The 12,487-nt window shown below is 34.1% G+C and overlaps 1 protein-coding gene across 15 annotated transcripts in view; it reads left to right on the top strand.

Annotated features, from left to right (window-relative positions):
- The window catches only part of LOC105837761 (hormone receptor 4), a 181,622-nt gene extending 170,767 nt beyond the window's left edge, over positions 1-10,855 (top strand). For 7 of the 15 annotated variants that reach the window (XM_036282631.1, XM_036282632.1, XM_036282633.1 and 4 more), the window contains 8 exons: positions 208-418; positions 597-950; positions 7,380-7,514; positions 7,829-8,092; positions 8,607-8,799; positions 8,919-8,930; positions 9,318-9,445; positions 9,936-10,854. In XM_036282631.1, coding sequence (XP_036138524.1) covers positions 208-418; positions 597-950; positions 7,380-7,514; positions 7,829-8,092; positions 8,607-8,799; positions 8,919-8,930; positions 9,318-9,445; positions 9,936-10,016 — 1,378 coding nt within the window. In that variant the 3' untranslated portion in view covers positions 10,017-10,854. Of the gene's footprint in view, positions 1-207; positions 419-596; positions 951-7,379; positions 7,515-7,828; positions 8,093-8,606; positions 8,800-8,918; positions 8,931-9,317; positions 9,446-9,935 lie in introns of all 15 variants that reach the window. The other 8 variants (XM_036282635.1, XM_036282629.1, XM_036282638.1 and 5 more) reach the window with 6 other exon arrangements.
- Positions 10,856-12,487: the final 1,632 nt, after the last annotated feature.

The following is a 12,487-nucleotide window of genomic DNA, read 5'->3' as shown; positions in this document are numbered from 1 at the left end:
TGATATCAGAGTATTATTCGTAGATAGTAAATAAAAACAAAAATAACAGATTTAAATAAATATATTTAGCAATTTTAATTTATTTTAATTTAATACTTTATCTGAAGATTTTTTTGTGATAAATTAATACTGTAAATCAAATGAGATAATTGTAAATTGATAAGTTAATTGATGGTAAATTACGAGAATCGATTGATTTGTATGTAGATGCAAAGGCTTCTTCAAGAGGACAGTGCAAAATAGACGGGTGTACACATGCGTGGCGGAAGGAGGCTGCGAAATTACGAAGGCGCAAAGGAACAGGTGTCAGTACTGTCGGTTCAAAAAGTGCATCGAACAGGGTATGGTCCTGCAGGCGGTTCGAGAAGATCGGATGCCTGGAGGAAGGAATTCTGGCGCAGTGTACAACCTTTACAAGGTACGCAGCAAAAATTTAATAAATTATCATAACTATATTTACAATTTATATGATAAAATGTTAGAGTCTAATAGTTAGATCAATGTGTCTCGAATATATTTGAACGTTTAAATTTATTGATCGATAATCAAATCGACCACGAATCGAATTGTTAAAAAGAGATGTTGATCGGTCGCAGGTGAAGTACAAGAAACACAAGAAGAGCAACAAGAGTAGCGGCGTCGGTGGCGGCATGGGTGGCGGCGGTAACGTCGGTGGTGTAAACGGGTCGGGAACCCTCGGCGGTACCAAGGGTGCCATGGGCACGACAATATTGGACAAGCATATGGCCGCGGCTGCAGCCGCCCATCACAGCCAGCAGCAGCAGCAGCAGCACGCCCAGCTAGCCGGTGGATTCCTCCATCATCACAAAATCTCTTCGGGCGATTCGCTTAACTCGCCGCCCGCCCCCAGCCACCCGAGTCATCCTGCGCATTCGGGCCACCTCGTCAACGGGACTATCCTGAAGACGGCGCTTACCAATCCCTCCGAAGTGAGTGTAACTTTTTTGTTCTCAAATAAATGAATTATAGACCTGTTTATAATCAGTTCTTATATATTTAAGAATGTTTTGACTCTATCAATTAAAAGTTATTTGAAATTTAAAGTTTCTTAGATTTATTCTTTTTTTTAATTGATGATAAAAAAATTTGATTGTAAATATCTTTTAACTTTGACTCCATATAAAATCAACCGCAAAGAAAGAAAAACCAAATTTTGGCTTATAATTATTTATACAGTGAAAGTGATCTTATTTTGCTACTTTTAGAATTTAGATAATTAACTTTAGAATGAGTAACTAAAGCCAAATAAACTTTTGCGTGAATATTTGCTAAAATGTTATTAGCAGAATATTTGATTTCAATAATTCATAATGTAATTTTCTCATTAAATATATATTACGAATCGCAATGTTAAGTATCAAGAGCAAATAAAAAATTAAATACCGTTCATACTATTAAGAAAATTATACTCAAATTTTATATAAATATTTAAATACAATAATAAAACAACTTATGAAAATTTAAAATTTTTGGTAATACTTTGAGATTTGACATATATATTCTTAAGATCATCTTAAGTATTGTTTTAAGACATCACAAACCAATCAGAAAGCAGTATTAACATATGTTATTTAAAATGGTATTAAGATAAGAATTAACTATGAATCAGCCTTAAAGTTCTTTGAAATAATACTGTATTTTTACAATATGCATACAAGCGATTAGGAATAAACGAGCTTTCATAATAGATTAACGTAAGAACTTTAACGCAAGAACGATTAAATAAGGAAACCTTATTATATATTTAAAACGATATGGATTTCATTTTCTTATGCACATTTTTTTATGATTAACATTCAGAATTGTTTGAAATAAGAAAAGAATTAGGTTTATATGAGCATGTCAAATGCGCGGTTTTTCTTTCGTAAAAATTAAAAAAATTTTTTACTTAGTTTATTGGTTTATATGATTTTAAATGTAAATTAAGGCTTTTTTATTTAATTATGCCTTTACGTTAAAATAATCTGCGAAAAATTACTAATTCTTTTTTATTTGTATTGAATTTATTGCCTCGAGATTTTAATTAAGAATCTACTGACTTGAGACTGATTTGACAATTTATTGATAGAAATTATCAAAACAATTAAAATCCCGAATGTCGCACAGTTTCTCACAGAAAAGTATCCTCTATGACATATCCGAATTAATTTATCGCTGACTATCATCAAGGCTGAGACGCGCGAATTCACCTCCGTCGCGAGAAATTTCGTCGAAACGGCTCACGCGACTCGTCAGATTCATCTCGCCTCGCTTCCGCGTATCTCGCGAAGTGGATTCGTCAGAGAACTAGTTTCATTACGACAGAGTGCATCGCGCGCGCCTGTTACAACTTTTACTCATTTCACCCTTAATTATTCGAGCGTTACGCAAGGCAAACGTTGTCAGCGACGTAATATAGATTAATCTCAGCCGCGAGATTTATGTATATTACTCGCTGGTGATGTGCGTGAGATATCCGCGGAAACTTTCTAAAAGTCGGTCCGATCGAATCGCACGCTTATATGCGACCTGAAAGTTCGCGTTTCGTTAATCCGAGATGAAACACGGAGATTTTACATTGGCTGTTCTTGCTCGCGTGATCAATGAGATCGCATACAGATTCACGTGAGTCTTCGATCGAAGGATTGTTCTTGCTTGCAATCCACGTGACTTATATATACGACGTGGCCCTGGTTAGAAATTGAGTGTAGGTCAACAAAAGTTGACTCCTCGACCGCCGACAGGGGAATCCAGTGCTCTGGGATGAGAATGTCCCGCAGGCATCTTCGCTTTCACTTTCGAAGCAGCTGCGGCGACGACCGCGGGATCGCGAAATCTTCGCGGACGACGATTATTCATTCCGACGAGTCGCACACGCTAACGCGTTACATCTCCTGCACACTTATTTTTGCGATCGATTTATTAGTTAAAAAATATTTTACTACGTTTCGTTTTCAAAATTTTTTGACATTCAACATTAACAAAATAATAACGTTTGCCTGTAGTCGACCCAACTGGCAGAATTTTTTTTTGTTGATTAGTACACAAATTCTCCATACATTTCGGTTCTATATATTATATTATATAGATTTGAACTATTATCAGGTACAAAAACTCGATAATGACGCAAATTTAGCACTAAATATCGTCAACTATGTTAAATTAATATCTCAATAACAACCGTTTAATAATCAAATTAAAAATATATTTCTTCCATTTTCAGTGTTAATTTGTTCAAATTTTTGAATTTATTCTATTAATTCTATAAATTAAATATATATATAAAGCAAGTGCATTGTATATTTACATTGGATACTTGTGATTCGCATTCAATATCCTTACTCGGAGAAATAGAGATCGAACTACTTTGATGAAGTCAGAATTGCATCATCGATATCTACGAATCTGTGACGGCGAGAAACTTGTTGTATACGCAAAGGAATCTTGGAACATTCATCGCGGAATATAATGCACTTTGTTCTTGGTGTACACTTTCAAAAACAAAGTAATGATTGATTGTACACGATACTTGTTAATTAAGTAGTCCACTGGTCTTACACCGATTCTTAGTGACAAACCAAAAAGCAAATAATTAACATCACAGAGATATTATTTATAAATTAAAACGGCAATTTTTAAGAGCAAAAAAAGAAATTAATTTATTAATCGAAGAAGATAATTTTGATAAAAATTTCGTTTATTTGTCTGAAATCTGATATATTAAAAAAATGATTAATTGAATTAATATTGAAAATTAAGTATTATATTTATATGTCTTTTAAAAAATATAATTTAATTATTTGACTAAATTTTCATTTGGCGTATTAACAATAATGAAAATATAATAAACGAACGAGTTGAATATTGTTTTCGTTAATTAATTTTTAACCATATGAATAGTAACAATAAAATTACGTAACGTTTCTGCTTAATTAAATCCTCTTCAGTCATTATATAACAAATTTAATGAATATTTTTTAAATTACATTAACGTTACATTAAACCAATGATAAATGCTAAACTTTTGTTTATATCCATCAGTGCCGATTACAATATTACAACAATAAAATAAAAAACAAAACGCAGAATTGCATTATATAATCTCTGTAAAAGATATGAAATCAATGGTCGTTTCTTAGTTACTTTTGTATAAAAGAAATTTAAAATATTTTGACGCGAATCTTCGAGCAACAATGGAACTACACGAGGCAAATAGCAAATTGGGTGTCCGTCGATCGGTTGCCTTCGTACCGATCCTGGAATGAATGAACTCCCCGTCGCAATTTCACTTTCTTACGACTCGGCTTGCGCAAGCCTCAAGGTTTCCCACATTACGAAAGCCGATAGATAGAACGAGCGAGTAGCATGCTCGCGAGAATCGGCTGATCGTCGTCGCACTTTTTGCGTTCATATACACTCCTTGTATAATACGCGACACTTATATAACTTGCAAAATTATATGTCTTTGCAAAGCAATGTTTTCCGATACTATGTAATTTCGCGCAAACGACGACGAAAGAACATTTTTCATGATGGTCAATCGATTGCGTATGTTATATAATGGAAAATTATTTGAAAAGCCATTTACATATATGAATTATAAAAGTCTATACACGATATAATTTTAGAAATAAAATTTACTTTAAAAATAATTATCTTCTTCATAATCGATATACTAAAAATGCGATTCGATTTTGCATCCCGATTTTCTCAAGTGGAACGATCAAAAAGTAATAGGAGTATTGGAAAAATATGCGTGTTACGTCCGATCAAGATGAGCAAACGAGGGTACTGCCGCGATCGTTTCAAATGGCCCGGTAGAGGCCATTGCCAAAAGTGAAACCGATGCCGCTAAAACCGGATAAATATTGGCCGCGGCTGTATTCCATTAAAGAGGTCACTTTCGAGTCGTGGTCGAGTCATCGTACGTGAGATGCACAGCGAAACTATATCTTCGAAGTGAATTTCGTGTAAAATAAGAAAAAGTCACAAAGTCGGCGAAATCGCTTTCTTTCAGAAAAGAAATACTCGACATTTTCAGTCGCGAAAGTAACGTAGAAATAAATTATCCGATCAGTTACTTAATTCTAATTAACCTGTCGTAAATATGACGCTTATTATCTTTATCATCAAAAGACATTTCTATATATATAAAATCTATATGTTTACTTAAATTGATACTTACGTATTTTAAATTCTATATTCTTAAAAAAACATATAGGCATATATTTTTCAAAAGAATTACTTACATATTTTAATACTTATTTAATTTTAATAAATATCTTAATTGGAATAGGATAAGCTTTATCGTAAAATAATTTTATAAAGATTAAAATCATATGAGATATACATAAAATTTTTTAAATTTATGATCCATTATTAGACATATCAGAAATACGTCTACACAGAAAAAAAATTATCATACTAATATATTCTACTTAATAATCATATACATATATCCAAGAAATTATATTTAATAATAATCTTGCTTATATATAATTTAATCTTTTTCGAAAATTTTATAATCTTTTAATAAAATATTATTTTTTTATTTCAATATTATAACAGTCATCTAAAAAGCATAACGATGAATATGTAATTGTTTATGATAATAGTGTTTTAAAAAATTTAATTTTTGAAAACATTGTTATTTCCTATACGATATTTTTTCCATTTAACTTATGAAAATTATTATTGAATGATGAAAATTATTATTGAATGATGAAAATATATTTTTCATAATAGAATTGCACATTTTTTTATGTAAGCAAATTATGTCTAATGTTATGTAATCTCATTTTAATATTTAACATTTCAAAAATAAAAATATTTTTTCTGTGTATATCTCTTATGCGTATTATTCTGTTACTCTGTTTTTAATTTCGCCATTAGTTTTATATTTTTTTTAAATCCTCAAACAGAAGTTAAATTTGTCTTTTACGCATAATATATTTGTGAACATCGTGCTGCACGTAGTTTAATAACTTCTTGAGCCTTATTGGTATCTACTAGATATAGAAACAGTATCGGATATTTTTTTAATATAACGATGTATCGTCAATCGTCGTTCGTCATCGTCGCTGCGTGAAAACGTGGTCGTGGTGAACGATAACGACGACGACGACGCAAGCAGGGACAATAGAAAATCTGCGGCAGCCGGTGCCAAGGACGGGCAGTTCTCCGGCGGTTTCGTAACTCGTGAAAGTCTGCACGGGGGACAGTGACCTCACCCTTCCTCTCCTCCGACACCTCCTGCGTGTATCTCCTCCCTTGTCTCTCCCGCGAAACTCCCGTCTCTTCCTCGTGTCGTGCGCCTTCAACTGCAAACGCATCCCACGGTTCTCCAGTCGACGAGACAGTCGCTTATGCATGGACCTTATCTGACAAAGCGACCAGCTTTCCCCAAAGTCAGATGGAAATTGACTTGGTGGGCTCCTTCGCTTTCTTTTTCTTTTTCTCTTTTTCTTTCTGTCCCGCTCGCGTGCACTTCGTGCCCGACCCCGAGGAAATGTTTCGAGGTTCGAAAGGTCAGTGAAAGGCTGAATCTACCGGTTGGTCGCCCGGCCGCCGAACTCGAATTGCGCACGACTAGAGGAAATGCCAGGAGAATCGCAATTAACGCGCGAATCTCACATGGATTAACTTTTCCGCGTCGTGAAAAAATTTCAAGGTCGCGCAAATGAAATTCAAAATCCGGCGCGAAGTAATAGCAATTGATAAAAATTGATCTATATAGCAATAAGCAATATTAATATTATAGGATCATAATTGCTTATTCGAGAATTTTTGAGAAACTAGAAACAATACGTAAGCATGCATGTATATAATATAGGCTTTAGCGAGTAACTTTAATTTTAATAAAATTGTATAATTTTTTTACATCCCTTAAGTAGTACCTAAATTTTGTCAATTTAAATATCTCAAAAAGTACTTAAAAGTTTTTTTTATTTCAGTGATTTGAAAAGATGTCGATGTCAGCTACAAATAATTGAATAAAAAGTGGAAGTTTTTATTAAAAATTTTCAAGTTGATCTTAAGAACTTTTTTATACTTGTGTTCGAGTTTGAGTGTCGCTGTTTGATACATTTGTCCTTGCTGTTAAAATTTTTGTTTGAACATTTTCTCATAGGACCAATAATTTTAGAAATAACTGACGAACTTTTAAGCTGCGCTGATATATGTGAACATATATATCTGTAAATAATAAATTATTACTTGGTTTTGGTCATGATTATTTCCTGTTACATTTTAAATCTTGCAATATATGCAAGTGACAGACTTTTGATTTCAATATAATTAAAATATTTAAAAAATACAAGTAGCATTATCTCGATAAAAAAAGCCATGGATATATTTTATGTGCTAACAATGTGTTTAAGGTGGTGCATTTACGACAAAGGCTAGACAATGCAGTAAGCAGTTCGAGGGATCGAGTATTTCCTCTGGACGCAACCTTAACCATGATTCAAACCCTTATAGACTGCGATGAGTTCCAAGATATCGCTACATTGAGGGTATGTGAATATGTCCTTTTACAATAAAATATACATGTAATTGTTTAATTTTAAACTAATAGTATTAATGCAAATATGTCCTACAAATAAATATATATTTCTTAAATATGCAATATACAAGTTCGATTAATAAAGATTGATTAATTCAATCAATCTTCATTTTCATAAATAACAGTAAATATTTATTTTTTCTAAACTGATGCGTTGATTAAAATATTATATAATTAAAGAAAGTAGAAATATACGATAGTTTAGTCTTAAATCGGATTATCGCGCTTCAAGATTTGTATATAAAAATACCATTCGCGTTGCAGAACTTGGATGAGCTACTGGACCATAATTCAGACTTAAGTGACAAGCTGTGTCAGATAGGAGATAGCATAGTGTACAAGTTGGTGCAGTGGACCAAAAGGTTACCGTTTTACCTTGAGCTGCCGGTCGAAGTTCACACGAGGCTGCTCACCCACAAATGGCATGAACTTCTCGTGCTGACCACATCTGCCTACCAAGCGATGCATGGTCAGCACAGGTTAACAAATGCTGCTACTGACGGGACGGGTGCAGACTTTATGCAAGAAGTAATTACGTTTTACAATAATTTATAAATGTGTCTATTATATACCTAATGAGAAATGATCGAAAAAACATTGAATTTATATTCTCTCGATGCAAAAGACGTCGGTTCAGCGTTGTTTCAATAAATCATTTCTCACCGAAGTAATGGAGCAAAATTTTTCTTATAGTGCTATACATGTTCTTGAAGCTATAACAACAATTTTATCATCTTTTACAAGTCACAGTTCTTGAAAAACAAATTTTTTTATTAGAATTCTGAAAAAAACTTTGTTTTCATTATTTTTACATGAAAGTTTTGTTGGATAATGCAATCTGTATGATGTATGGTGATTTCGACGATGAAATATTGTTTAGTATCGTCATTTCATCTAATTATTAATTATTAATTTATTTTTATTTAAATTTACATATATATATTTGATTATATATATATGTATGTTTTATATAAAGAGTAGTTTATAAATATGACAAACGTGTTTATTGGTCCATTTTAACATACAATCTTTTTCCAATCAGGTAACGAACAACATGTATACGTTGCAAAGGTGCCTAACCAGCATGATGGGTCGGCCGATAACCATGGACCAATTGCGACAAGATGTAGGGCTCATGGTGGAAAAAATCACATATGTCACGCTAATGTTCAGGCGGGTGAGGCTACGGATGGAGGAATATGTCTGTCTAAAAGTAATCACTATGCTCTCACAAGGTAGGTACTTTTATTAAATCTACCGTTCCTTCTATCATTATCGCGTCGAGTTAACTTCCTTAGTATGTACGAGCGATATATAATAATATAAACTTATCTTCTTCCCAACGCTACAATTGGAGACACAAAATGTAAGTTCAAGATACTTTCTGAAAACAATTCCGTGCACGTATGCATTTTCCCACGAGAGTAGATTCTAATATTTTTTTTTACTTAAAAAGATTTCAATTACACGTTCTTTAAATTGATTTTCTATTATTCATTTGATGTGTGTGTGTGTGTGTGTGTGTGTGTGTGTGTGTGTGTGTGTGTGTGTGTGTGTGTGTGTGTGTGTGTGTGTGTGTGTGTGTGTGTGTGTGTGTGTGTGTGTGTGTGTGTGTGTGTGTGTGTGTGTGTGTGTAGCTGAAAACTTGTAGAAAAAAATAAAAAATCAAGAATTATAATTATAATGATTTTATGCCTCGAATTTCCGAAATTATCAAACGCACATTTTAACTGATCACGCTTGTCTTTCTTAGCACGAGGAAGTACATTGGAATTAGAACAGATACAAGAACGGTACATGAGCTGTCTGCGAAGTTTTGTCGAGCACAGCGCTCCTCAGCAGCCGGGTCGATTTCATGATCTTCTTGTCAGGTTGCCCGAAGTAAGTTTGAAAAATAAATAAATATATTGAATGCAAGAAAAATTCTCAAAGCGAATAAATTAAAATATTTACGATCAATATGTAACTCGTATTATAGAGCATTCAATTGAATCTGAATCCAGATTAAGCGGTCGAACACAAATAAACGCGAAACAACCTGAACAATTTATTACAATAGGTTTGTTTTTTATTCCTGCACTGCTGCACTAGTGCAATAAGTTAGAATGAGAAAAAATATATTTGTCTTATTCTAACTTATTGCACCAGTGCAGCAGTGCAGGAATAAAAAACAAACCTAATGTGTGTAAATGATGCAAATCCGATTTATTCATTTGGTATAGATACAGTTTAAAAAGCATTTATTATTTAACAGTAAAGTCTGATGATAACAATTTCGATTTAAATTGTTTTCACTTAGCCCAAAATACACAACAATTATAATAGTGAAATGGTCCCGTTTAAATAAAGAATCCTGCTTGTTGAATTACAGGTACAATCAGCGGCGACTTTACTACTCGAGAGTAAAATGTTCTACGTTCCTTTCCTATTGAACTCAGCAATTCAAAGATAGTAAATAAACAAAGTGACGATAAACGAAGCTGAATACCTATATACATACTATACATACGTTATAAATATATACACGCAGAAAAAAGTAAAAGAATCGAACAAACTGACATGCAACAAACGAATAGAAAAACAAAAAGAACAGAGTCCAATGAGAGAGAAAGAGAGACGACTCAAGCCGAACAGGGAAAGGCTTTGTTTGCGTATGTATAATAAATATATAAAAGTATATATATACATATAAATAATATAAATAATATAAATGTGTGTGTTCGTTGCGTTGTACAAACGAAGGAGGACGGAGAGGAGGAATCGTTCGAGTGAAAAAAAGCGAAAAGAACACAAGAGTGGAACACGAATAGAAAGTAACCACGTCAGGACAGCGAAAGAAGGAGGATAGAGAAAGAAACGGAGAAAGAAAGGAACGATTTTAAATAAAATATTAAAGAAAGAGTATATATGTAATATATATTATATACGTAATATATATTAAATATATGCCCGTATATAGAAAGTTAAAGGAGCAAGAGAGAGAGAGAGAGAGAAAGAAAGAGCGAGAGAGAGGGAGAGAAAGGGAGGGAGAGAAAGAAAGCGCGCCACCTCGAGATGGGCAATCAGTCGAGGTGGGAACTGAACTTTTTTATCGAAACTAAAAGACTATAATAATATATTTCTGTACGCAAACACACGTACCGCGCAACTACGTCATTGTGTGTTCACATTGCATAATCCGATCGATAAAATAAGACTCTCGTTACGTACCGCTCACCGTAGGCCACCTACTACTATTACTACTGCTACTATTACCGCCACTTTCTACTACTACCGATCTTGAAGCTAAGAGAAAAAAAAAGAAGATATAAAGCAGCAGCAGACATCACGACACAACGACTGACTGAAGGATCAATAGTCCGGATCGATCGACCGATCGACTGATGATCGATGATCGACGATGAGTTTCTCGTCGTCTTGTAGCTCAACATGATAATCAAGAGCCAAGATTAAACTTTATCAACATACGTGCACGCGAGCTGCGTATTTACACACACACACACACACACACACACACACACACACACATATATATATATATATGCGGTGACCATATTTTCTCTACATTAAAAAAAGTAAAAGACAAATTTTTGAACTTTGTTCCTATGACATGTTTCCAAATCAGTTTGTGACTGTCAGGAGTCTGCAAATTTTTTTTAATACCAAAATGAGATGCCGCATAGTTTTCTGATAGTTTGAAACTAATTTGAAACTGTGTTGGAACCAAACTTCTGGTTTTAAATCTAAAATAGATTCGAAATCATAAAGAATATAAACGAATTTAATCTGAATAATTTTAATTTAAAAAGTAAAAAGTATAAGGAAAGCGAAACAGAATTATGTTGCTTATAAAACTACATTTGTCGATTCCCATAAAAATTACATTAACATGTTAATTATAGAAAAGAATTTCCCGTAATATAATTAATTAAAATAAAGGACAAAATTGAATTTTGAGAAAACAAATATGTCTAAAGGACAGCTACCTGAAATAAAGGATGCTTTATAATAGAGGACGTATGATCACCGTACGATATGTATTTTCTAAATATATCTGCCACAAACCTTACCGCGACATACCGACATGATTTTCTCCTCGCGGTTGCCGTTCGCCACCACGTGCGAAACGTTACGACGTACGTAAAAAAGAGTGTGATAATATTATAACTACTAAACTAACTCTTCTCTCGCGCTACCACTGGTACCCGCTATATCGGCAGGAGGGATCTGTTACGAGCCCTCGGGATATCGATCACGTAATTCTACATCCGCCAACAAGAATGGAAAGATGCGGACTTTCACCTCGAATCGACGCGGAACAACGAGATTCGATTGAATGAGATCCACGTGAAATTCGAAGATGAGGAGCGAAAGGTGGAGCGAGACATTTCGCTGATCGATGTTCGGGTAACGCGCGACCGCGAGAAGAGGAGTCACATATAGGAAACGAGAAACTGTACTGTAGGAACTGCGGTGTTTCACGTCCGTATATTTCACCGCTATACATCCGAACGCCGAATATTATTTGCCACGTACATATGTGCGACGTTCAACATTGAGTCTTCGTCGTCGTCATCGTCATTGTCGTCGTTGTCGTCGTTTTCGCCGCCGTCACCGTCATCATCGTCGCCACTCAACACTCCGCAAGCAACGGTCCAAGCGCGCAACACAAAAGACTCTTACTCTATTGTTATAGTACCCGGTTCATTCTTTTTACGTCTTTCGATGCGACTTTTATCGCGCAAGCACACGCACCGATCATCAGTCCTAAGATTTCGCGCTCGCGTACTTCGGACGATTCTCGAGCTTCCACTTGTGACTTTTGTGAAGACCGTTTACGCCAACTTTCTACTTATTTAAATGTAAGTAACACAGAGTAGTTTTTATAAAGTTTGACTGAAACTTTTAATTAAGACTTTTTAA

The sequence above is a fragment of the Monomorium pharaonis genome, chromosome 2 (genome assembly GCF_013373865.1).
Source record: "Monomorium pharaonis isolate MP-MQ-018 chromosome 2, ASM1337386v2, whole genome shotgun sequence".
NCBI lineage: Eukaryota > Metazoa > Arthropoda > Insecta > Hymenoptera > Formicidae > Monomorium > Monomorium pharaonis.
This window is presented reverse-complemented; position numbering and strand designations above follow the sequence as displayed.